Below are 25,271 nucleotides of genomic sequence, written 5' to 3' on the forward strand. Positions count from 1 at the left end.
CATCCGCTGTGCCCGCCCAGATGCCTACCTTGCCGCTTTTCCCCAATCTTCGCAACCTTTTCCTGCCACTGGCGTTTGTTGCAACAGCAACGCATCCGTCACAGCCACAGGCGCTTGCTCCTTCCTTGATGCTCGAACAGAGTGTATCGCCTCAACAGCAACAACAGCAGCAACAACATCAGCAACAACAGCAGCAACAACAGCAGCAACAACAGCAGCAACAGCAACAACAGCAGCAACAGCAACAGCAACAGCAACAGCAACAGCAACAGCAACAGCAACAGCAACAGCAGCAACAGCAACAGCAACAGCAACAGCAACAGCAACAGCAGCAACAGCAACAGCACCAGCACCAGCAGCAACAGCAACAGCAACAGCCAACTTCTCATCACGAGATGCAGCCGCTGCCGAACCTAACACTCAGCCAAATGAAAGCTGCAGACGGCGACGTGATGCACAGTGGTCAAGTGAGCCCGACTGCGCGCAAGCGACCGGTTCAGTCTGACAGTGATCTCTCCGAACAGCCGTTCAAGTCGCTGCGATCAGAGACGACAACACCCATCAAGCCCCCTTCGCCTATTTCTTCTGCGCCACCGACCATCGCAGGCTCCGAAACCCCGGCACAGATGCAAACCTCAATTCCCTCCCAAGGTATGCCTGTGGCCCAAATGGCAAATGGCGTTGTCGCTGGGCCGTCACTCTCATTGCTGCCTCAGGCGCCCGCCTCGCTCTCGAGTGGGATGCAGTCGCTGAACGCATCCCCCTCTACGCCACAGACGCCCTTCGAGTTTCCGCAAAGCCAGTCCTTCGCCGGTCTCATAAACGGCAACACTATGGCTCCGTTTATGCCCTCCAGTCCAGCCATTCAACAACAAGGCCACATGCGCGGAGGCTCCCTGCACGATGCTATGACCATGACTCCTCAGCCCGGACCGAAAGGGCAGAGCGTTGTCGAACCTCCAGTCAGCAGTGATCGCGGTCAATCCAAGATGGCGCGAAGCGCCTTGCAGATGTCGGCTATCTCTAGCTCGAACACTTCCGCGAATCAATCCGCTGTCGACTCCGGACCATCTTCGCCTGAAGAGTCATTTAGCAATGGCGACAGCGGAGACGAGGGAAACCAGGGCGGCGGCGACGAAAGCCAGCGTCACCTCACCAAACATCGTCGACATCGAAGCAGCGGCTTTTTCTCAAGCGGCGCTTCCTTTGATTTTGGTGGTGTCGATGATGCGGCGGCCGGAGACATGCCGATGACCGGCGCAGATAAGTACGGCGCAAGCGCCACCTTGTTGCCGGAGCTTCGCAGCAAGCTAGATACCATTTTCTACAGCTTTCTGAATGCTGTCTGCTCCGATCTCGAGATCACTGACGACCGTGGCGAGCTACTGCATCAGACTCTCATGCCGAAAAAGATGGCGAGGCTGGATGAGTCGCCTGACTTTCGTCCGTTCAAATTCCGTATTCAGGCCTTCACCAACGCTTTCCAGGCCGAAGTGTATCGCAAAGGCATCACAGAGGCTGAGTGCTCAAGCAAGAAGATCCGACAGTTCCTGTGGACGCAGCCCTGCATCTCGCGATTCAACGAGGATGGCAAGAAGGCCAAGTCAAAGGGCAATCATATCTGGATCGTCGAGGCCAAAAAGATTCCTGAAGGTGGCTGGGAATTCCGCGAGTTCAGTCGCAAGATCGCCGGAGCTCCAGAAAAGATCGCCTACGTCGGCCTCGAGTGGATCTGGCCGCTCAAGGTGTGGGATCCGCAGGCGTCTTCGACCAGCATCAAGGCTGTATTCTCGTGCAACAAGGTGCCTTCGTGGATCCAATGGGATGAGGAGAAGCGAGTGCTCTCTGGCGTGCCCACAACAGGCAGCGAGAGCGGGGAGGTGAGCGTCACTGCTCACTACGTGCATGGTGGTCAGCTGCACCAGCTTCAACACTCGTTCCACTTGCAAGTGGCGTCGATTGCCGCCGAAGAGCTGCAGGCAGACAATGCTGGACGTTCGGCTGGCAACGGAGCAGATGACGCTGCTCCATCTGTGCCTTCTGTGGCTATGTCTGATATGTTGCAACACGCGATGCAGCCTGATCTACCCGTCTCCGTCCACGCATTCATCAACGGTCATCCGCCCGCGAATTTCCCGAGCGAGTCGATCAACCATCAGATTGTCGAGCCGTCCAAGGTGCCTGCGGTGCTTAACGCGATTTCTTTCCCCTTTACGCCGCCCGTTCACGCCGATATGCGTCCGCAGTATTTCCAATCGTTCAACAACGAAGCAGCCATGTTGACACCGCAACTCTCGGATGTGGCTGGCACAGCTGCGGAAGGCGGCAGAGGCAGCTCGCAGCTGTCGTCTGCCATGGCTTCGCCCATGCCCGCGCAGATGAACCACAGCCCCTTCCAGAGTGGCTCGGCCCAGCATATGGTGGGCGCGCAGTCTCTGCAGGCACCCACATCGTCGCAGGCACTTCAACAGCAGATGCAGGCCAACGTGACACTACCTGCGCAGTCGGCGCCCATGGTAGCATCGCAGCCCGAGGGCGGCCAACCGATGAACGGAGGCAAGGCATCGAGCGAAGAGATTCATGTGCATCAGGTGCGAAGCATGATCGAGAGGAAGCAGCAGGCGCAAGCGGCGAGCTTTATGCTCTCGATCCCATCGCGCAAAGCGGTGATTGCTGCTGAAGCTGCACGCCCTGCGTCTGGCCAAACGACGCCAATGTCGGCGATGCCGACGGACATGGCGGCTCATCTGCCTAGCCTGAGCTCGCTTGCTCCCAACGAGTCGCTTGCGAGCGGCTTTGCGCCGAACGTCATCAACGGCGATGCCAACGCTGCACTCTCTCCGGGTTTGAACATGAACTTTGACGCGCTGGGCGACTCTGGCATGCAACTGGCGTTGCAGAACGATATGTCAAACCAGTCGCAACAGGGTCAGTAAATTGCCAAGTGCATCAAACAAGGTATCCTGGGCGACCTCTGCTGGATTTCTGCCACCTGACTACCTCTTTGCAACCTAGAGTTCTTGTTCAGCGGCTACTTGGCCCCGAACCTAGACGGTCCCTCCTGCCGTCTGAGTATGTACAAGACTGCGGTAGAGGAGGCCTGCATTACGTGTCCTTTGTCACCTTACCACTTGTATTCCAGCTCTTGGTGTTCTCTTCTATGTTTCTCTCTCCGTTTCGTTTCGTTTATGGGTTTTGTGTTACATTTTTCTTCTCTCCCATACATCTCTCTGTAGAAGCCAGCCGCCTTTTTCACAATCTCTCTAGTATTCTTACCAATTGCCTTTAGGTGTCACGGTCCCCAGGTAATCGGCAATTGATTCACAAAACGACCGAGGCGTGAGTCACGAGTCTGTCTCTGCCCCGTCACGTTCGAATTTTTCACACCTCACCTCACACAAAGATCGAAGCGGTGGGCGGTGTCTCGTACGAGAAGTGGGGCGGCTTGACGAACTATTTCAAGAGCCTAAAGGGCCGGGCATGGGCGGTGATCCATCAAGAATCGTGAATAACGTTGGTCGTGAATTGTATTAAAGCCGGAATATTACAGTCACGAGTCGCGATGGCACGTGCAAGCTCAGGCTTCACAGCTCCAGCTTCACGCTTTTGTCTGGATTCGTGAAGTAAGAATTTGGGGATTCTTGCAGCTAATGACGGCAGCAAGTGCTGGATGGATCGGCCAATGCAGCAGGCGTGCCAGTCAAGATGAGACGGGCGAGCAGGAGAGAAAGAGGTGAAAGACGAAATGTAGGTCACGCGTTGGTGCAAATCTCGAACCACGAACCATGAACCATGAACCACGAATCACGAATCACGAATCACGAATCGTGAATGCGTCAGTGGACCGCCAAGTGATTCACGATTTTCTTGATTATTATTAACGATTCCCATTTTCACCCGCAAGCTTGGCCGAGTGCGAGCGAGTCCGATGAGACGGATCGGTGACGACAAGTCACGAGTGGGTCGGTAAGTCACACTCGGAATCTCGAATCCAGTCGAGGATTTTACTCCACAATTCAAGTTGGTGACTGTGCGGGTGTGTTTGTTGCACGAGAATCGATCTTCTCTTCCATCATCCATCCGATCCTCTTGTTATTCTTTGGCAAATATGGCTACCACCACCACGCGCGGCGCTCGGGATAGCCCTTTCCCTGCTCGTATGTATTGTATTTCTTACTCGCACAATCGAGGCGGGAGACTAGAAGCTTTGCATGCAAAACTTCCATGGCTGACCACAATGTTTGTTGCTCTTGTTCTTTTTTTTTCTGCATGACATACAGCCTCTGAGGGAGAGATCAAGAAGGAGCTCAACATGAAGGGCGACACAATCTCTGGCGGCTCGACTGAGCTCTCGTACCTGAAATCGCTCGTCTCGCAGCTCAACGACAAGATCGCTCAACTCGAGTCGAAAGCGTCGTCGACGATTTCATCGATCACGGGCTCGACGCCATCTGGTGTGCGAATGATCCTGATTGGGCCTCCTGGTGCTGGCAAGGGAACGCAGGCGCCCAAGATCTTGGAAAAGTTCAACAACTGCGTCTGCCACCTGGCTACGGGCGACATGCTTCGTGAGCAGGTGTCCAAGCAGACCGAGCTCGGAAAGATGGCCAAGAAGATCATGGATCAAGGCGGACTTGTCTCGGACGAGATCATGGTCTCGATGATCAAGGACCAGTTGGAGACCAACCCGAGCTGCAAGGGTGGATTTATCCTCGATGGATTTCCGCGCACCACGCCTCAGGCCGAGAAATTGGACGGCATGTTGAAACAGAAGAACCAGAAGCTCGATCACGCTGTCGAGCTCAAGATCAACGACAACCTCTTGATCTCTCGTATCACCGGCCGTCTAGTCCACCCGGCATCTGGAAGGAGCTACCACAAGGAGTTCAGTCCTCCTAAGAAGCCCATGACCGACGACGTTACTGGCGAACCGCTGATTCAGCGCAGCGACGACAACGCCGAGACGCTGAAAAAGAGGTTGGCCACCTACCACGCCCAGACCGCCGCAGTGACCGACTACTACCGAAAGCAAGGCATCTGGGCACCCGTAGACGCCAGCCAGAGCCCCAAGGTCGTCTGGCAGAGCATCCAGGCCATCTTTGACAACAAGCAACCTCAGCCTTCCAACTAGAGTCGCCAAAATGTTGCCCCTGCACGCCCCACTCCCCAAACCCCAAACCCCAAACCCCGCTCTATCATGCGCGCACACAATGAAATCCTAAACACTCACTCTATGCAGCTCGAGCTCGCGCTTTGTTCGGCGCGAGCGTCTGTATCGTAGCTCACCAACCGAAGCAGAAACAAAAGCCCAAGACACTGCGAGTGAAATTGCAGACACACAGACCGACGGCCGACCGCGACTAGTTGAGCGAAACGAAAAGATCAGATGGAAACATCTGTGTCGTGCAGGACGATATCCAGGCTGGAATTCGCGCGGTGGAGCCAGCTGCTTGCGTCGTTGTGCGTGGGGAGGCTGCTGGCAAAATCTGGCGGTGGAGGTTGCAGAGCGCCTGGAGCAACGTGCACGAGGTGGTGCGCGGTCGAGTTGGCGAGCCTGCTCGACTCGCGCTGCATGTGCGCAAACGCGCTTGGCTGGCTTTCATCGATTGTGATCGAGTCCATCAACGACAATTCGTTAGGCACCAGCTTGCTCCCAGGCAAACACTTGTAGCCTTCACAGATGCTCTTGACGAGACGCAAGAGCGTAGGGTCCAGATCTACCGCAACGCTCAGGTGATGGCTGATTTCGGCTTGGAACTTTTCGGGCAAGATCATGACGCCACTCGCCTTGGCTTTGGCCGTAGCGCCTTCGATGTGGCAAAAGCTACCTCCGCCGAGACGCATGTACGACTGAGCGAGCAAGATATGCACGCTTGCTTCCTCGGGCGCCAAGTCGTGCGCACAGACCAGATCGCGATGGCTCGAGTCCACATCTCCATGTTGCAGCAACAGCTCTGCTCGACGCAGATACGTCAACACCGACGCCCGCGGTGCCAGTTCGATCGCCCGATCGTAGCACTCCAGCGCCTTGGCCGGTGCATTGAGCAATGAAAACGTCCAACCCACCAGATCCCAAAGGAGGTGGTTGGAAGCGTTCAGGTGGATCGCCTGCTGCAGACTCTTGCATGCAGCGTGTTCGTGCTCGCCGAGGCCTAGGTAGACACGACCCAACCCAGCCCACGCGTTCCAGTGGCGCCGATCGCAACGGATCGCGCTGCGGAAGTAGGCAATCGCTTCATCGTGCAGCCCCAAATCATGCGCTTCGTGACCCGCGAGCGTGTAGGCGTACGCGTAGTCTGGCGCAGCCGCCGCGGCACGCTGAAAACACACAAGCGCCGTCTGGTGCTCTTTCTGCAATGAAAACGCGTTACCGACGACAATGTGCGTAGACGCCGTGTTAGGCGCAACCATGGCAAGGTGTTGCGCCAATGCAGACAGCTTGACCTCGCGAGAGAGGTGGAAGAGCACAAGCGAATACACGTCCATGTGCGACGCAATGAAAGGGTTCAGTTTGGTTACGGCGCCAAAGTGATGTTCGGCAGAGGCGTACTGGGAGCATTCGGCGTAACTGCGGGCCAAGAGCAGGTGGTGGAGCAAGCTGTCTTTGATTTGATGGTCGAGCAAGCGATCTATCTCGGTGGACGCGGCTGCTTTGCTTGCAGCTGAACCGTGGCCGTTCTGTCTGAGCACCTGCGTTCTGCCATCCTCGACGACGGCAGTCTCACCTTGTACGCAGCCCATCAACACAGCCGCAGCTTTGTCCCCCTCGCAGAGTCGCAAGAGTCGATACGCTTCGCCGAGCTGAGCAAGCAGAGCCAGCACATAGCTGTCTGCAGCTTGCTGATGCGCCATGGACGTGAGCTGCTGCACGATCGGCTCTCGCAACGCGGTGAGCGAATCGAGCTTGGCTCTGGCATGTTGCTCCTCTTTGAGACGCATCGCCTCGGCAGCTGTACGGCTGGAAGCGAGGGTACCGTTGGTGCGCGCTGGTATACCGGCACCACCAGCCGAAGTGGAGCTCGCCTTGGACATGGCGCTACCGGGACGACTCTGATTGCCGGAAGTAGCCAGACGACTCGTCGCGGCGGTGATGGCCCTCTTTGGCAGAACGCTGGCGCCATTGGTTGTGCTTGTGGTGCGAGTAGTTGATGCAGAAGTGGGCTTGGCGGCTGTGGCGCGCGCTGCAGATTGAGCAGATGCTCCTGACGCAACTCTGCGGCTAGACACAGCGGTACGCGCCGTAGAGACGGTTGCGCGGGACGACATGGATGAGGTGGAAGATGCAGAAGAGGTGGAAGAGACGCTGCCGGCTGCACTTGTGGCGCCTGCTCTGATCGGGGCTGCTGCGGAGCGCGAGACGGTGGTCGCCGCTGTCGAAACGCCCGTGTTGCCGCGGGTAGACCGCAACTGCCGTGCGTTTGTGGTGGTAGGAGCAGTGACTGTAGCAGTGCGTACACCTGTGGTGCGAGTGGGCCGAGTAGCGTTGTCGACAACCTTGACTGCCTTGACATTGTCCTTTTCGGCAGATACGGGCTCGAGATGGCGTGTGTTGGTCTGGGCGGCCGAGAGAGCACGCGATGCTGGATGCAAGCGTGTAGCCGTCACGGCGCTGGCTGACGTGGTTGGCAGCGGTGGAGTCACTTTGTCGGTTGGTTTGGACGGCACGCCGTTGCGGACGGCGGAGACCGGCAAGGGAGGCATCGGAGGCACGGCAGGGACTTCTGAAGAAACCTTGAGCTTCTTGTTGGCGCCGTCTTCCGACACCTTGCGGACCATGGGAGAAGCTTCGACGTGTGCATTCGAGAATGGCGGGCTGGACTTGAGCGAAGCTTCGGTGGCTATGTAGGGGGCCTGCACCTTTGCGACCAGATTCGAGTAAAGACGATCTAGTGTAGAAGCGCTGAGATGCTTGGTAGCCGAGGCGGCACCGTATCCGGTATCGCAAAGGCCTGCCCATGCGCGCCAGTTGAAAGGATCAAGCTGGATTGCTTGGCTGAATAGGGTTTGTGCTTGCTGGATGCGTGCGCGACTGGCTGCATTGTACGCCTGGTCGGTTTGTAGTTGGGATTGGTAACGGTGCTTTGACGAAACAGGTTGAGACAAAGAGGCATCTTGATGAGCTGGTTCCATGGCCTTTCTCTTGCCAAGTGCCTTGTCTCGAAGCAGATCAGAGACCTGAAGAGCGTCGGACGATCTGCCGAGCGTGTGACACGCATCACGATACTCTCGGGCACTGGCTGCGTCGTGGAAAGTAGCTGACGATCCTTGCTGAAGAATGTGGATGCATGCGTGAGCACCGGCGGCATCATGAGGGTCCTGAGAGCTGAGCTTGGAAGCAGAAACGGTCGCTGACGCTGCACTAGCCGAGGGACTGAACGGGAGCACAATGTTGAAGCCTCCGAGACGAGCGCATCTAGCCAAAGTGGCACGCGCAATGGCTGAGGACGAGTCTAGGCACACGGCGTACACAGAGAACAAGGTAGCAGAGCACAGATCGAGCTCCCAGTTGAGAGGGTCAGGCGACGCTGTTTCGGCATGCAATGCAAGGAAGGAGCGGGCGAGCGAGTTAAGTCGGCGAGCAACAAGGTGTGGGCTGGGTTGAATGTCGTGGGTTGCTTGAAGCTCTGAGAGCGTAGGAAGCGGGGATGGCAACTCTAGCACCGATGGCGGAGGTGGAATAGGAGCTGATTGAGGCGCTGTTGCTGACTTGGATCGGCCAGGTGCGGAAGTGGTAGTAGAGGAGGCGGAGGATGATGCGGTGGGTTGGCGAGCCTTGGTAGCTGCCAAGCGCGACCTGGACGCTGTCACTGCAAGCGGCATGTCGAATGTCGGCAAGAAGCAGCGAGCGCTTGCAAACGTTGCTCGAGGTGTATGCAATGCGCCAACGTTGCTTTACTTGGCCGACATGCTTTCGAGATGTACTGTGTGGAAGTACAAAGTCAAGATGCAAAGAAGGGTGGGTCTTGAACCGGGTGGTAAATCGAAGTGGGGTGGCGAGGTTCAAGAGCGGTGCTGAGACGTGAAGAGGACGCAGAGAAAGAGATAGAGGTGATGCGAGGGTGTACGTTACTCGTCACTCGTGACTCTTGACTGTGATGGGAGTGACTTGGTAAGGCGCTTGCTTGCTCCAAGTTTAACTGATCTCGTGTCTGTTGACGTGTTACAAATTTGGTGCTTGTTTGTTGCTTATGCATACACATCCAGCTCAGCAGTTGCGCCAAAAACAAGCGCCGCGCGCTCGCGACTCACGACTGCGATCCAATGAGAATCCGATGCAGCTCCGCATCGGCGATCAGCGATGAGCACGTGTGGATCTCTGGGGGAATTTTGGCTGTCGGCCGAGTGTATACGAGACTGCCTCGGCGAGTGTGCTCCGATCTCGGCTGGATGCGAAACAGAAAAGATCGACAGCGCATGCGCATGCCGAGCGTGTCACTTTGGATCTCGTACTAACTTGACGCTCACTCGCGTCAACACGCTTTCGGCACAGTTATGAGGCAACAACATCAACACTCGTTCGACCCACCGCAACATTCACGACGAACAACGACATGGAACAATGCTGCTTAGTATCCAGCCTGTGTATGTGTGTGTGTGTGTGTGTGTGTGTGTGTGGATAGGTGGGTAGGTGGGGGATATGATGGAGAGTTACGCAAGGCCCCCTGTGTCTTGACTTGTTTTTGTTTTACTAAGATAATAATCTGTGAATTCACGATGCAATCACGAATCACGAATGGTGACTTGTGAATGACACTGACGAACTCTGTGACTTCTGACAGCGTTGAATTGCCAAGCACACTCACGAATCGTGAATCGTGCTTGGTGATTGCCGAATCTGTGCTCGTGTGCGACTCACGACTGTTTTTCTGTGTAACTCACGATTCGTGATTCGTGTTTGCGTGTTGTTCGACCCTGCGAAATTCGTTGACTCGCCAGTCTGATCCAACACCACCATCCCCTCCCACTCTCCTCCTTGTATCCTTGCTGCGGCTCCTCCTCTTTGCTCCACCTACTTGCCACCTCTGCTCAGTCCTACTGTAACAACATCACGCGACTATCACCTGCACCCGTCTTGCGCAAACTGCTCTTCAGCACTTCACACTCTTTTGTTTTCTTCTTTCTTTCTTTCTTCCTTTCTTTCTTCCTTTCTTTCTTCCTTTCTTTGGCGTCACCCACTCCTCGAGACTTGTGACAAGCTCACCTTTGACAGCCGCATTTGCTTGCTACAACCATATCCAGCACACTTTCTCTTGCTACTCGCTGCTCGCGACCATCTCCCCATTCCTGCCACCTCAACTAGCTCTTCCGATCGATCGTCTTTGCACGTTTTGGCGCTGCTCTGGCTTCCATCATGCGCGCCTTGTCAGTGCTGCTATCAGCAGTCACCCTCCTACCGCTGCTCACGCGAGCCGCCTTCCACTCGAACAACACCGCGTGCACCCGTCACTATACCGTACAACCTGGCGACACATGCGACAAGATCGGTCAAAAGACCCTCACCTCCACCTACCAGATCCTCGCCTTCAACTTGCTCGATGCTGGCGCCGACTGTTACACGCTCGAAATCGGCAGCCGTCTCTGTCTCGGTCGCTACGGCAATGACTGCCAATTTGTTCACCAGTGCTCAGAGCAGGACACCTGCGAAAGCATCGCCAACGCTTACTCCATCACTACCGAGCATCTGCAGAGTAACAATCCCAGCCTGGACTGCGATGTTGTATACCAAGGCTTGATGCTCTGCGTTAGTGCCGGAAGCATTCGTCCTCCAGCCGACAGCAGTATCAATGCCACCGATGTTAAGGCTGCTAGAGAGAAGGCCCGGCAGATGTGGCTCACCAAGCAGATAGCCAACGACCATTTCTCGGCGCCACACTCGACCAAGGCTACCAAGCAGATAGCCAACGACCATTTCTCAGCGCCACACTCGACCAAGGCTACCAAGCACTCTTCCCACCCGTCACACGCTGACAAGCATCACCAACACGCCCCCACCGCGAAATCTAATCACAAGTCAAGCGCGCACAATGCAGACTCGCTTCCGCAAGCCGTTGTTGAGAAATCACCCTCACCAAAGCAGCGCTGGCCACCACGCGAATCCCATCAAGCGCCATCATCTTCCTCAGCACAAGACCTTGAGGTCCTCGTCATCGACAACCTCTACAATTCGGCACCGCTCGGCTCGAATCATACCCCAAATCACCAAGATCAACAACCGCCACTGGCTGGCACCCATCCTACATCACATAGGCGTCATCGTTCGCTTTCGTCTCGCTCGTATCATCAGAGATCGCATACCCCTTGAGAATCTTTATTCTTTGCTCTGTTTTGCTTGTCCTTTGTTTCTGCAAGTCTAGTGTGCTGTGTGTACGCTAGTTGGGGTCGTTCAGGAAGTACAGAGGGTATGACGTGCTCTTGAAGGAACAATGTCGTTCTGTTCGAGTGACGCAATGACGCAGTGGACTAGATGTCTTGAACAAGTCGAAGGATCCGATCGCACACCGATGCAAATTCAGCGCTATCCACTCGCTCTTTCGCTTGCTGTGAACCACTTGAACCTGTCGAGGGCGAAATCATGCTCTGTGCATCGCCATCCTGCATCAGCTGTTCCGCATCCTGCAACACCGTCCTCACCTGGTCTGGCAAGCAAACCTTTCTCTCCTTGGCCAGACCCTCGTCACTCGGAGAGTGGATTTCGATCTCGAGCAAGTCATCTTTGCATCTCGCAGGTACACTTGTGTACGACTGCGGTTGCAGGTACATCCGCGTAATCGTTGCATCATCGGTACGAGTGGACAAGTCAAACATGCAGTCCGATCTTCTCGTCCGTGCATCCGGTGCGCCAGACTCGGCTTGGTCAAATCGACATGACAAGGCCACAATCCGCAACTCTTCAACATGCGATCGCAAGCGCTCCCATGTAGACCGATCGAGTTTGCGAATCGCGCGGCTGCTACCATCCACTAAAAAGTTCGGTTCGAACAGTGCATACACTAGACGAGTAGAGGAAGGCCAACAAGTCAGATACACCAAGACGCACGTTTCGAACGATGGATCCAATCGGCCAAGCGTGAGCATCGATGGTTTCGAAAGCAGCGATGCCGACGCTGCTGATCGTCGACGTCGTAGCGTGCGCTCCACCGCGGGTGACGAGCTACTGCTGCAAGAGACTGAGCATGTCTCGCCGAATGCATCGTCCAGCATCGTATGCTGATGCGAGATGGTACGAGGCGGGAAAGCCTGTCAGCGATCTGGAGGTAGATTCTAAAGTGCTCAGCCTCAGCATATCATGACGATATGTGGTGATTGATATCGAACAGAAGAGCAAACCAAATGACAATGAAAACGATCTTTGAAGAGACAAAGGGCACATCAAGCACCGTGACTCTGCCAAATTGGCGCGCAGCTACGCAGCGACTTGCATCGCTATCGGTGGTCAAAGCGTCTTCATTGTGGAGACGTGGGAGAACGTGTCGCATCCCACCCTTGCTGGGGCTCAAGATAGCGAGTATATGGAGACCGAAGCATCGAACAAGTGCCTTTCCCCTTCGCAAACTGACGCCAACACGGTTTCAAGTTTCAAAACTATCTGGGACTCCAATGCCCCACCCCTTGTCCAGACTCACGACTAGAACTCGGAAACTGCCAGTCGCTCTTCCAAAGCTTGCAGTAAGATCAGCCGCAAGTTCGGCATGAAGGAGGGGCTCGAGTGTATCAAGGTGGGTTTAGATCGCGCAGCTATCGTGCATGCATGCCAAAAATCACACACGATGAACCGACGTGCGAGATTCACGATTCGTGATTCAGGCTTAAATGATGGAAATGTTGAAATCTCGCAGGTAGCGTGGCTACATCGTCCTCACCTTCGCCCTTTGTTCGAAGCTGGAGACGCAGCTTCAGCAGCTTCCGCTTCCTCATTCTCGAGCAGCGCTTTGACTTTGCGCGCTTCGCTTTCGACGCGCAGACTCTCCATAATATAATCCAGACCGGTACCAGGGTCGTGTTCTCCCTCCATGATGGCATCAATGCCGTTCAAGCTTAGGTTGATGCGGTGGTCCGTCACGCGGTCTTGCGGGAAGTTGTAGGTGCGAACGCGATCACTTCGATCCATACTTGCTACCTGAGCAAGCCTTCGTTCCCGATTGCCCTCAACCTCTTGTTTCAGTCTACGGTCCAACAGTCTGGCACGCAGTACCGCCCAAGCTTTGGTACGGTTCTGGTGCTGTGATCGGCTGTCTTGCATCGATACAGAGATTCCCGTCGGCTCGTGCGTCAGGCGGATCGCCGACTCGGTCTTATTGACGTGCTGTCCTCCCGCACCTCTTGACCTCATCACCTCCACCTTGACGTCTTTGGGATCCACAAGATCGTCGGCCTTGTGTTCGGAACCTTCGGAGATGGGCAGCACCATCACTGCGATGGTCGAAGTCTGAAGCTTGCCCAGGCTCTGTGTGGATGGGATACGCTGTACACGATGTACGCCGGCTTCGTACTTGAGTTTCTTGAAGACGCCTTTCCCCTTGACTTCGATGATGGCTTCCTTGAGCCCTGAACCGGATCCAGATGAAGATGTTGACACGTCGACGCTTGTGCTCGACAGCATCTCTACCTGCCATTCGCCAGACCCATCTTCCTCGACTGGTTTCTGCTCGCAGAAACGTTGGTACATCCGAGCCACTTCCGCTGTGAACAAGGTCGACTCTTGACCTCCAACGCCGGGTCGGACTTCTAGCACGGCGCCAACCGCCTTTGCCTCGATCGGATCAGTGACGGATTCCAGAATGAGCTCTTGCATGTCTGATCGCAATTCCAAAAGCTCTTCTTCCAAAAGTAGGATCTCTTCAGATGCTAGCGCGCGCATGTCCTCATCAGGATCGTTTTGGCTGATAGATATTGTGCTGATGAGCTGCTTGCGTTTGGCCGAGAACTTGTCCCAGGCCTGTCGTAATGGATCGAGCTCCTTCAGCTGCTTGCCTATGTCTGCACTATCGACACCATCCGTCAGCTCTAGCAGACGTTGGCGCTTTTCTATTCTGAGCTGCGCCAGTCGTACCACCGGCTCACGGTCGATATCCAGAGAAGGCTCAGAGACATGATTCTCAGACGCTTGAAAAGCCTTGGTGGCGTACTTGCGCGCTATGGATCGAGAAGAAGACGACTTCGAGCCATGTGACCTCGATATTGATGCGGCTGTCCAGCAGGATGCACGTGGTGGATCGAGATGCCATCGTGTGTCGAAGCGCTGTAGTGAGCTGGACGCAGCTCCTTGCTTTCCGCTAGTAGCACTTCTGGCAGCCCTGAACAGTGGAGGGACTGCAGAGCGGCGCAGCGAGCGCAAGCTGAGTCCACTCATCGACCTCCGTCCGATCTTTCGTGGTTTGACGCTTGTGACAAAGCGAAAGAGGCCGTACGACAACAGCCAGGGGTTCTTGGCGAGCATCCTCAACCTCGTGCTTCTTCCAAAATCCTGAGAAGAATCGTGAATCACGAATGTCTTCGAGTCGGATCTCGGGCTTCTTTCAGACGCATACGAGCTCTCGTGTCTGTCTTGCCTATTCACAATTAATAATCACCAAACTTAACACGATGAACAAAACGATGAACGGAAAAGCACGAAGCACATCACGCATGTAACTCAAGACTGGCACGAAGAGCGAAGCAGCGCCTATGGTGCCATGACCGCAAAGGTCCTCGCCATTCTGATGCGATAAGGCCAATTCGGCGTGCGGTGGTACAAGACCTGTCAAAAAATGACCGCAAGGGTTACGGTGGCAGACTGCTGATAGCGTGCTCTGCTCGTCATCACGACACTCGATGAACGCTTGCACACCTGTCTGTGTCGCTTGCGCCTTGCACCGCTTTGCCAAGCCACCTCGCAACAAACCATCGATGTCGTGTGTGAGAGCACACGTCGATCGAGCCAAGTCGACGTGACTGGAGCGGTACTCGCCAGCCTTGATTCACTGTCCTCCTGCTCAGCTCCAGTGGTAGCAGACCCTTGCCTACCTCCGCCGGCTCTTCTGAGGTTTGCAAAGAGTGTGGGGTCCGTACAAGAAGCTACAAAATTGCTCTAGGGTGTGCCTTATAGTAGTCCAATGTTTTTGTGTGTCGTCCGTTGCCGCTAAGCCTCGTCACCTTTTGATTGCCCGAGTCGCTTCTCAGCTTCCTTCTTGACGCTTCCCCATCTCACAGCATGGCTCCAGGCAAGAGAAAAAGCGCTGCTGGCAGCACATCGCCTGCCGCAACATCATCGCGAGTGGAAGCTGATGAACAAATCTTCAACAAGGATGGCACTCGTCGCAAGTCGCGCGTCCTGCGACGCAAGACGGACCACTCGATCATCGAGAGACGCAGAAGAGAAAAAATCAACGAGAAGCTGGTTGCCTTGCAAAACATCGTACCTGCTTGCCGCAAGGAGTGCCAAGACCTGATCGAACGGAAATTCACCACCCCTCTCCGCGCCACCGACGACAAGGAAGCCGATAACACCTCCAACGTCAACGCCAACGCCAACGCGAGCAAGCGCGATGCGAAGCGCAAACGTGAAGAAGACAGGTTCGACAAGGCCAAAAACGAGATGAGCGAGAAGGTTCGCACAAGCATGGTGCTCGAGAAGCTCTGCATCATCAGCCACACGCTCGACTTTGTGGTCAAGTTGCAAGAAGAAAACAAGGCTTTGCGAGCACTTTGCGACTGTCAGGCGGAGCGTCGCGCTTCGATCAACATCAATGTTGAGCTAGAGGAGCACTACCGCAGTGCCCACAGCTTCGATACGGCTGTGGAGGAAGGCATGGAGCAAGAAGATATCAAACAATCGGTTCTGTCGCCCTCTGGCTCGTCTGATCCAGACAGTGTCATGCAGGAGGAACAGGTAAAACCTAACAAACGAAGGCTGCATTGGGGAAGTGACGATGTGCGCGAAGCCTCTATCCGTCATGATACTTGTCGCCACAAATGTGGAGTCCATGCTCACCATGAGGCGTATAGCCGTGAGCGCTCACTTTCACTGACAGCATCAGAACCTGATTTTGACACATTCAACGAGAGCAAGTGCTCGACGACGTCGGCTTCTCGAGAGCTGTGTCGGACATCGCTTGCTTGCAGCGCTTCTTCATCTGACTCGGCACCGTGTAGCTCGTTCTGCAGGACGCGCCATTCTTGCTGTCGAGAAGAAGAGCAGGCCTCAGAGCCCTCTTCTGACGCCTCGGATGACCCCACATCTCCTCCGCCTTGCCAGCTCAAGTGGCCTGTCATCGCTGCTAATGGTCACACCGGCTACCTGGGACGGCAGCGACTCCCGCCCATTGTCCATCTCGGCTTGCCCAAGCATGACTCACACCTCGCTTCTATTCGACAGGACACTTTCGCTTCGCTCTACCGCAGAGATCTTCCGAAAGCAGCGGAACCCGCTGCTTCGAGACCATTTCGTCCATTGTCCCTGTACACATCACATGTGCCGCCTCCCACTTTGTCTCGCGTCAAGCCATAAGATTATTCTTTGATGCTGGTATATAGTTCAAGTGACTGCCTTCGTGCCAAAACTCCCTGCCTGCCACCCACAACTCATATCTCAGTACTGAGTCGTATACATTCAACAGTGCCTTCATGACGAGGACGGCGCACCATGCAATAACGTGAAAGTTTGCCTCCAGACCAGCACGAGCAAAATCATGACTGACAATACAAAGGAACTGTATATATACGTTATATTCAGCCAGCAAAATATATCGGCGGTCTTAGTATAGTGGTCTAGTACAGCTCGTTGTGGAATTGGGTCAAATTGATCCGTTCTTCTGAGCCGAGCAGACGGATGTTCGATTCCTCCAGACCGCAAAAAAATATTTTTTTGTTTGCCACAATAAATTCGCGAAACTATGGAATTAGCCGCTTTTGTGCGCATGTTTCGTCAATCCTGATGATAGCACAAGGCCACGTCTGGGTCGTGGGTGACTTACTTTTCGAGAGAACGTCGGCCTGAAAAATCAAAGATTTAGACTCCGAGTTGAGCATTACTTCTAAGAGCAGATCATAAGTGAATGGGACTAGAGCGCTTTCATGATTGATGATCGAAGAACGGAAGCTCTGTGTGCGCACCTGCTTCGACGGCCTCTATGTGAATGCGTAGAGCAGGCGAGAGTCTGTGCGTGTATGTTTGGGGGTAGAGTTGAAGCGCAGAAAGCGTGTCACAGTCACGGTCGCGAGCTTCTGACCCTGTTGCCGCTTCTCCGTGGCGGTGTGACAAAAAAGCACAAGAATCGGCGGTATTGAAACTGTGCCGCTGTGCGCTGTGCCACTTACCGCTCCACACTCACGACTCCTGTCGCTCACTGCAAGCACGAAGTTCAAAACAGGTTCGGTCTGACACACACATCGCCTGCACATGGCACACATTCACGATTCGTGATTCATCGCAAGCTTGGACAACTGAATCCATCAAACACGCCGCCATCCCGACCCACTTCCAGCTCCATCCACCCTCCATCCTTCGTCGTCAAGGCACGTGCATCTCTGCAACATCTAGTTGCCCCAACTTCTGATCATCCAGCAGAGATAGGCAGCAGACGTCGTTTGTGTCTGTATTTCACCTTGGTGCCTTTCTGGTCCGACGTCATCTCTCGTCATCACGCTCGAGCCTCGACACCGTTTCGACACAACCTCGATAGCATCCGGATCCACTTTGTCGTTGACACATGGCCGTCTCCATCTGCATCTCTGCAACGCAATCATCACCCTATCATCTGACCGCAGTACACATTCTTGCATCCGTCACATCAAAAGCATCCCAGTATTGGCAGTCTCTCTCACGAGTCATCATTCATACAAAGCCATCACTTTCGCACCCTGCGCCCTTTTCGGCCATAAGAAGCACTTTCTACGACAGACACGACCCCATTCGACTGCCATGAGTGTATCGCACAGATAGAGATCAGTCGCGTGTTGCGAAGCCTTTCAGCGATCCTTTGCGATCTCGTCTCACCCTTATCCAGCTTCAGCGGAGAGTGCTCAACTCTCATACCCCTCGGCAAAGCTTCTGCTTGCTCCACAGGTCATCAATATGTCACACACAAATCGTTTGAGGCGGCGCAGACCAAGATTCTCCGCAGTCCACGTGGTGGCCGCAATGACACTACTAGCTCTTTCGCTCCGTGCATCCAGCATCGCGGCGGACACGACACCCTCGCTCCACCAGCCGCAGGCCATTCATCTGCCGAGCGCTGAGCTGACAGCAGTCAGTGATGCATCCACTTCGCTCCAAAAAGGTGCCACAGGTCAACTGGGTCAGCGTTTGGTCGCGCCAGCGCAGCAAAACGCACCTGATTCTCTCGGTCGCCGTAAGCATGTTACCTTTCAGGACCTTGATCAGCTGCAAGGATCACCCGATCTCGAACGCTCACGGCCTCTGGCCCCCAATCTGGATCGTCTGAACCTCAAATCCTCCGCCACTCTCGAGTCCGAAAATGTACTTGCGTATGAGCTGGAATCTGCTGTGCACGACACAGATCCAGATGCACATGTCCCTTCCTTGCCCGATGCTCAATTGTTTCCAGTCTCAGACCCTCGAGAGTACAAAGCCAGACATACGACAGGCCGTGCAAGAGTGGCCTACAACCAGGATCTTGTAGGCAAAGATCTTGTCGGCAAACAAACAGGCAATGGCTACGTCTTTAGTCGTCACGCTGGTGCGGATCTCTCAATATCGGACGCTGGCGCAGCGCTGGTCAATCTTTTTACACGACGCGACTCGCCCGTCAGTCGTCCACCGTTGGTTCCCAACTCCAATTCAAGGTTACTGATCGGCCTCGTCATCGTCTGCATCATTGCTGTGGGAATCATCACGATCGCCGTCGAGGAAATTTGGAGGCGGCAGCAAGCTGGCGTGCAACCTCGTTCGCCGCTGAGAAGAAGATCAGGAGACGGACGTTCGGCGCGAACGCTGCATCGCAACGATGGCAGCTACAGCTCGCTACACACGAGTGCGTTGACCATCCCTTCGCTCGAAGAGGAGGAAGAGCGTATCAAGACTCCACCGACATTGTCACGTCGCAGCAGTGCAGCAGCAACAACCTCGTCGACGCTATATTCACTCAACGGCGGTTCCGAGTCGGATGACGACGAGGTGGAACGCAAGTCACCCAATGATCTGCACTATCTTTCGCTTCCGTTCGGCATTGGCATCGGTTACAGCTATGCCAACATTGCCGATGGCGGAGACGCACGAACACGCATCTCGAGGTTGGCAGCCAAGCGCTCACGCAGTCGTTACGGCTCTACGCTGGCGCTTTCGACGGGTGCGCTGCCTATTGCAGGTACCAGTGGAGTCAGTAGTGCAGATGGGCTACGGTCGCGATCACGCTCGTTCAAAGAGCTGTGTCGCGACGCCTTCAGCACTACCACATCTCGTGATATCAGCATGATCTCGGAAGAGGAGGACGAAGCCGAAATGTCGATGGCTTCGACGCCGCGATGGGGCTCGAGTCTGGTCTCGCTCGACCTGACAAGCTCGGAGAGGGGCAGTGGCACGGTGACTCCGACAGGGCCGAGTTCAGCAGGCATGCCCTCGTCCTCAGCATCCAGCATTGCGCTCGAGGACTTGACATGTCACGGTGCGTCTGCTCAGTCGGCCAAAGGACGCTACTTTGGTGTGGAAAGCGGCGCTGCAGATTGCAGCCACACGCTGATCGACCTTGGTCTCGGAACACCCGAGTTGGCTGTTTCGGATCCGGATGGGATTACGCGACCTGCATCGACACCCGGTGTGATGCCTTCTCAGATTGCGCGTCATCCGCAAGTGGAGCAGCTGCGTCGTGAAGGCCGATCTGAGACAGGCAAGCGTGTGGGAAAAGGTACTCCTACCAACGCTAAGCTTCACTAGAATCGTCTTGATTCGTCGTTGCCTCTTCCTTTTTGATATGCCATGCCACTCACACATGCTGAACGATGCTCCTCTGAGCGCGGTGATGTGATCGATGCGAAAGAGAAAAAGTATCCATGAGATGATGTGTTGAGGGATGAGTTTGAGTTACTGAACTACACACGAGCCTTGACGTCGATCTGGGTCTTCGTCGAACTCCTTTATGACAATACTGCCGTGACGATTGGAGATGGTGCACACGTCTCCTCTCAGCCCGCTCGCTGTGCTGGGGACGATCTTTGCTGTGCCCCTATGTTTGTGCGGTGGAGAGTCGAGCGATTTGAAACGTTGTTGCATGGCGCTTGAGACCTTCAATGAGCCTGTTTCCGAGGTCCAATTGAGTAGGCCGCTGAAACTCGTGGGGAGGAAAACGGTGATGTTTCCGTTGACCGATTTGGCGCGAATATGGAGGGGTCGTGCGCCGGTGTATGTGGGGATCGAGAGGCAGATCGAGCCAACCGAGCCGGTCTTGGCGCTGATCAGAATGGGTTTCTCCGCTGGTTTCTTGGCGGAGGATGCGCTACAAGGTCGGGAAGCGTTTTCCATCGGTATCGAAGCAGGTTTGGGTTCCTTGACAATGTGAACGGTAGCATTGATAGGGCTCGACTTGGTGACGAGAACGCAGGATGATGCATTGCACTCTTCGTCTTGCAGCCGAGGCCGATCGTACACCGGCGGCGAAGCATCCGGTGCACTTGCACCTATTGCCAGCGTCTTTTTGATCGAAGCATTCGGCCAGTCGATGTGGATGTGACGATGCGCTTTCAGCCCCGAACCGCCGCATGCCATCTGTTGCGGCTTCCACAGTGCTGTCACTCGCTGTCGTTCTTCGTCTTCTTGATCGGAATAATCGTTCGAGCCGAGGTCTGATGGATGCTGCTGGTACGAATGCGAGGTTGACATTTTTCTTCTTCCACTCTTTGCCTCTTTGCGCCCAGTTGCCCGTCGAGCATATCAAGTGATGCAGAGAAGAATCACGAATGTAGCTCAACTAGTATCGTGCAGACCGATGTCTAGCGGTGTCGTACCGGCGACTTGGTTTGGGAAGAGCACATCCGAGGTCAGGTGTGCAGTCACATGAGCAAGCCCAACTTGGCCGCGCCTAGAGAAACAATCGTGAATCGTGAATCGTGAATCGTGAATCGTGAATCGTGAATCGTGAATCGTGAATCGTGAATCGTGAATCGTGAATCGTGAATCGTGAATCGTGAATCGTGAATCGTGAATCGTGAATCGTGAATAAGTTAAGCTTAGTTTTGTGTCTCCACAACCAGAAAAACTCACGACTCTGACTGTGGCCGCCTGAATGCATGTCCTAGCCAGCGACGCTAACCGTCACAGAGCTGTGAGCATGCCCGTGTCAGACAGGCACGAGGGTCGCAACTCACGACTTACACGTTCACAGTCGTGAGTCACAAGCACGAAGTTACCTTTTCGAATTTTAGGAGTTCGACCTAACAAAGTCCGTGACCCGCGGGGCTCCGTGCTCCGCGGCATCCGCGATGCTTTCACACCAAGTTCGTATCGTGTATCGATGCTGCAAAGATTGCCATTCCGGCCGCGGAGATTTGCAGCCTCAAAATTGAGATCGAGTGTTGCAAGAGTCTGCGATGCGTTTCATCCGGTTTCACTCAGTGTTCCAACTCCATCACACTCTCATGTTATCACAGGGCCTCGACTCAGTGATATTCTCTACCATATCACACTTTCTTGCAGGTGATACTGTAACAAGAAACTGCCACATTTAGAACATATGACTGAGACACAGCTGTGCGAAGAGGAAACTTAAATTACACGACGCGGGATAAAGCGGAGTCGCTTTGAAATATTAATTGAACTCGACAGTCCCGTTTGGAAATATTGGCGTTGCTGCTGAACATGGAGCAATCTGCGCATCGGTGTTGCAACAATCACGAATAACTTAGTAGAACGATGAGACATTGTGCGGACCGAACCTGCTCCGTTTTGACAGTGTGGACCTTCATGGTGGCTTACGTCCGCATGACGGCTGATCTAAGTGCGACGATCAGCAGCCAGAATATATGGCAATCACTGTATGATGAATGGGCCTGTGACTACGTGCAAGTCGACCAGAAGATCACATGTACATCGGTTGCCAACAAAGCACGCTCCTTTTCTGTCCGTCCCCGTCCCCCCACCTCGCCTTCCCCCGTCCTTGCACTGCATGCAGCACTGAGCACTTGACTCTGTACCGAATTGACACGGCTTGCATATCGGAGCTGTTATCCAGACGCGGCTGTTGTCACGCCGGACTCGCCGCGACCTGGGTCGCTCTTGTGCCAATATAGGGATTCAAAGCACTCTAAGAAGCATTAAGTTATTTGGTGGCATTTTCTCATATTCGGGATTGTCATTGCGAACAAATTCACGATTGTGCTTCTAACAGACGGGATTCTTCAATCCAACAATCACGAGCGCGGATCCATGAACCCTGTTCGGCACCCTTTCCGCTTCTCGTGTCTTTTTTCGTAACAACAGTCACTGAGCCCTCGGCCAGCCTCAGTAAGAGACGGGACAGGAGAAAGTGAAATGTGGTTGATGGCTGGATGCATACACCCGTGACCCACGACCGTGCATGTGTATGTACATGTTCCGTGATACATGACAAGTTGAGTTACGTGATTCACGACCGGAGACCAGGAAAAAGCCATTAGACAATATTCAAGAAGGCAAGTGTGCGTTCGCGTTGTGGCGGACACTGCCATTGGTCATTCCCACCAACCTGAGAAGCGAACGATTTCAATGTGCAGTATATTGCAGACCAGGTTCAATGAGACGAAGCCTGTAACTATTGTGATTGCATGTCAGAGCTCTCGCCCGGAAACCCTGGGAACAGTCTCTTTTCTGTTCGCGATTGTCTTTGCTCATGTATCGCAGATGAAACAAAGACACGACATTCAAACGCCAAGTATGACAGGGCAAGCTTCAGTGCTTTGATCTCCCCGATTCAGCACCTCGAACCGAATGCGCAACTGATGTTCAGGCTGTGTGAGGATTTGGTTGTGGTCAGAAAAGCTGGGTATATTGACAAGCAAACTGTCGTTTTAGTAAGTGTCAGAGAAGAGCTAGAAATACAAAAGCTAGAGGCGACGAGAGCGAGTAGAGACCGGAGAACAAGTCCAAGACCGAGAGAATAGTAATACAGAACAGGCGCCAGGATGGCCAAGGCAATAGGAGCGGTAATGAGCGTGGAAAGGCAGGATAGTGCCAAGTGGGAATAATAAACGAGAGACTCTGAGGCAGGAATTGAGCGGTGTGCCAAAAGACCCTGGAGAACACAAGGTCGGCCAGCCAAACTCGTAGTGAGAATGTGGAGAGTGAAAGAGCGTTGCTACTTGGGTAAGGTAAACGGCGTCGAGATGATGATGCGAGTGTGACAATGCGAAGAGGTGCAAAAGACATAGAAGGGAGATATCGGACAGAAGGGCTCTATACGACCCATTCAGGTGCGGTCGGTGTCGTAGCAGCGCTGACAAACATGTCGGCGGGCATGGCCGAAGTGAGACTCACACTCGACATGTCGGCAGCGGCGGCGTTGGCGAGCAAGGTAGCGTCTGGCATCTCCAGACCTGCAAACGTGCTGAAGGGGTCTTGGAGCTTGCCATCCGAGATACCACCGTTGATGAGACCCAGATCGTTGCCAGCCATGATCTCGATCGAGTCAGCAGCAATCATTGGTGAGGGCATCATGGACATGGCTTCAGAGTGAACGGCGCCAGCGCCGGTGAAGTCGATGAGGCTGTATGGCATTGGCTCGAGCGACTGAAGGAAGTTGGTGCACTTGAGCTGCTGTTCGTGAGGCGATAGCATGACACGTGGGACCATGGGAGGGCCGAGGCAGTTGACGTCAAAGCTATCCGAGATAGGAGTGGTAGGTGGCATGCTCAGCGGTGTGCCAAGGTCCTGGCTCATTGGGAAGGGGGAGCGGATTGCGCGCGTCGAAGCGAGCGATGGTGTGGAAGATGCCGAAGAGAGGCCAGATGCCGAGGCGAGGCCTTCTGAAAGAGATGCCACCATGGGGCTGTAGTAGACCGACTCGGTGCTCATGGCCGACGAAGGCGTCCATTGCTCATGAGCTGGAGGCGAGTAGAAGACGTCGTGCTCCTGAACAGGGGTTGAGTTGATGGCCAGGCTCGGGCTGATGATCCTGCGCATGGGGGTAGAGGTGAGGAAGGTGGGGCGCGTAGGCGTTGTGACCAGCGGTGTGGTCTGGCACGATGACAAAGTGCAGCCTGGACCAGCAACTCGCGAGGGAGTCATAGGGAAGTCGCCATACGCCCAAACACCGTGAGGACTGGTAGGCGGCAAAAAATTAAGGCTGTCGACCATGGGCCCGCCGACCATGCCATCGTACGGACTCGGGACGCCGAAACCAGGTGTCATGGGCATGCGTGGGTGACTGTGGAAGGTGAGCGAGTGGAAAGAACCGTTGGCGAAGAAGCGGTTGGAGACAGGCTCATCATGCGAGTCGCAGTCATAGCTGCAAGGACCAGGGGGTACAGCCGAAGGGTGACCGGCAGCTTCGGCTGATGCCTGCGATCGTGCACAGGTAGAGCAACGGGGACGAGCAGCGTCGCAACGAAGCTGGCGACGTATGACGACGAAAAAAAGAATTGCAAAAGAGGAGCACGATCAGCCTTCAGAGTCCTTGCACGCGATGCAATGAAAACAGAAATTGTGTTGACTGGAAAACTCACCTTTCGTCGTCGGCAGGTAGCGCAAGCCATCTTGCGCTTGAGGATAGGACCTTTGGACTCTTTTCTGGCCTTGGCCGAGTCCTTGAGCGACTTTGTCTTTGCAGCAAGCTCGACATCGAGCTTCTTGCTCTCGGCCGAACGGCAGACCTTGTGGGAGGGGCTCTCTAGAGCGGCACGAACTGGTGAAGAAACGTTGGTGCTGATGGGGGTCAACATTTTGCTGAAAGGAAGAGCGAGGCAGATTGGGTGACGGAAAATGATAGCGGTTCGTAAAAGAAATACTGAGTCCGAGATGCGGAAAAAAACGACAAATGGCGAACAAGGGATGAGGCGAACAACAAATGCACTGGAAGGTGCGACCAACAAGGCAATGGTAATGGCGTGGCCTACGGTATGGTGGGAGTAGCACAAGATGAAGTGGGCAGGGGGAAGGGAGGTTGGGCTGGAAGATGGGGTTAAAGATGGGGATGCGGTCCATCACCGAGCGATCCGAGGGGGCAGCTTATAAGTAAAACGAGGTTACTCGGTGATGTATCGAGTGATTAAGCGGAGACACGTCCGAGGTGCTTGAGACAGGCCGGCCAATAGGTGTCAAAGCTGTTTCAGTGTCACCTCTGACATTCAACGGCAAGCGGCAGAAAGAG

At 54.6% G+C, this 25,271-nt stretch overlaps 10 protein-coding genes and 1 non-coding gene across 11 annotated transcripts in view; 6 read left to right on the plus strand and 5 right to left on the minus strand.

Moving 5' to 3' along the window:
• The window catches only part of UMAG_15090 (uncharacterized protein), a gene marked incomplete at both ends in the record, with an annotated part of 4,242 nt that extends 1,306 nt beyond the window's left edge, over positions 1 to 2,936 (plus strand). Inside the window, one exon of the mRNA XM_011390624.1 lies at positions 21 to 2,936. Within this exon, the coding sequence (XP_011388926.1) occupies positions 21 to 2,936 (2,916 nt within the window). The remainder of the gene's footprint in view (positions 1 to 20) is intronic.
• A 1,172-nt stretch (positions 2,937 to 4,108) lies between these two features.
• UMAG_02088 (putative adenylate kinase) lies at positions 4,109 to 5,131 on the plus strand (the record flags this gene model as incomplete). The annotated part of the gene is made up of 2 exons (XM_011390155.1): positions 4,109 to 4,157; positions 4,281 to 5,131. The coding sequence occupies 2 exons, from the start codon at positions 4,109 to 4,111 to the stop codon at positions 5,129 to 5,131; spliced, it is 900 nt and encodes a 299-aa protein (XP_011388457.1).
• A 251-nt stretch (positions 5,132 to 5,382) lies between these two features.
• UMAG_02089 (uncharacterized protein) lies at positions 5,383 to 8,820 on the minus strand (the record flags this gene model as incomplete). Its single annotated transcript, XM_011390156.1, has 1 exon — positions 5,383 to 8,820. One exon carries the CDS (start codon positions 8,818 to 8,820, stop codon positions 5,383 to 5,385), a length of 3,438 nt encoding a protein of 1,145 aa, XP_011388458.1.
• Positions 8,821 to 10,351: 1,531 nt separating this feature from the next.
• Positions 10,352 to 11,302, plus strand: UMAG_11464 (uncharacterized protein; the record flags this gene model as incomplete). Its single annotated transcript, XM_011390564.1, has 1 exon — positions 10,352 to 11,302. The coding sequence occupies one exon, from the start codon at positions 10,352 to 10,354 to the stop codon at positions 11,300 to 11,302; it is 951 nt and encodes a 316-aa protein (XP_011388866.1).
• Positions 11,303 to 11,460: 158 nt separating this feature from the next.
• UMAG_11465 (uncharacterized protein) lies at positions 11,461 to 12,201 on the minus strand (the record flags this gene model as incomplete). Its single annotated transcript, XM_011390565.1, has 1 exon — positions 11,461 to 12,201. One exon carries the CDS (start codon positions 12,199 to 12,201, stop codon positions 11,461 to 11,463), a length of 741 nt encoding a protein of 246 aa, XP_011388867.1.
• Positions 12,202 to 12,856: 655 nt separating this feature from the next.
• On the minus strand, positions 12,857 to 14,350 carry UMAG_02091 (uncharacterized protein; the record flags this gene model as incomplete). The annotated part of the gene is made up of 1 exon (XM_011390157.1): positions 12,857 to 14,350. One exon carries the CDS (start codon positions 14,348 to 14,350, stop codon positions 12,857 to 12,859), a length of 1,494 nt encoding a protein of 497 aa, XP_011388459.1.
• Positions 14,351 to 15,190: 840 nt separating this feature from the next.
• On the plus strand, positions 15,191 to 16,486 carry UMAG_02092 (uncharacterized protein; the record flags this gene model as incomplete). The annotated part of the gene is made up of 1 exon (XM_011390158.1): positions 15,191 to 16,486. The coding sequence occupies one exon, from the start codon at positions 15,191 to 15,193 to the stop codon at positions 16,484 to 16,486; it is 1,296 nt and encodes a 431-aa protein (XP_011388460.1).
• A 241-nt stretch (positions 16,487 to 16,727) lies between these two features.
• UMAG_16038 lies at positions 16,728 to 16,830 on the plus strand. Its single transcript has 2 exons — positions 16,728 to 16,765; positions 16,796 to 16,830. It is a non-coding gene; the product is annotated as a tRNA-His (tRNA).
• Positions 16,831 to 18,052: 1,222 nt separating this feature from the next.
• UMAG_02093 (uncharacterized protein) lies at positions 18,053 to 19,870 on the plus strand (the record flags this gene model as incomplete). Its single annotated transcript, XM_011390159.1, has 1 exon — positions 18,053 to 19,870. The coding sequence occupies one exon, from the start codon at positions 18,053 to 18,055 to the stop codon at positions 19,868 to 19,870; it is 1,818 nt and encodes a 605-aa protein (XP_011388461.1).
• A 147-nt stretch (positions 19,871 to 20,017) lies between these two features.
• Positions 20,018 to 20,812, minus strand: UMAG_02094 (uncharacterized protein; the record flags this gene model as incomplete). Its single annotated transcript, XM_011390160.1, has 1 exon — positions 20,018 to 20,812. The coding sequence occupies one exon, from the start codon at positions 20,810 to 20,812 to the stop codon at positions 20,018 to 20,020; it is 795 nt and encodes a 264-aa protein (XP_011388462.1).
• Positions 20,813 to 23,359: 2,547 nt separating this feature from the next.
• Positions 23,360 to 24,843, minus strand: UMAG_02095 (uncharacterized protein; the record flags this gene model as incomplete). Its single annotated transcript, XM_011390161.1, has 2 exons — positions 23,360 to 24,463; positions 24,628 to 24,843. 2 exons carry the CDS (start codon positions 24,841 to 24,843, stop codon positions 23,360 to 23,362), a joined length of 1,320 nt encoding a protein of 439 aa, XP_011388463.1.
• Positions 24,844 to 25,271: the final 428 nt, after the last annotated feature.

The sequence above is a fragment of the Mycosarcoma maydis genome, chromosome 5 (assembly GCF_000328475.2).
Source record: "Mycosarcoma maydis chromosome 5, whole genome shotgun sequence".
Classification (NCBI taxonomy): domain Eukaryota; kingdom Fungi; phylum Basidiomycota; class Ustilaginomycetes; order Ustilaginales; genus Mycosarcoma; species Mycosarcoma maydis.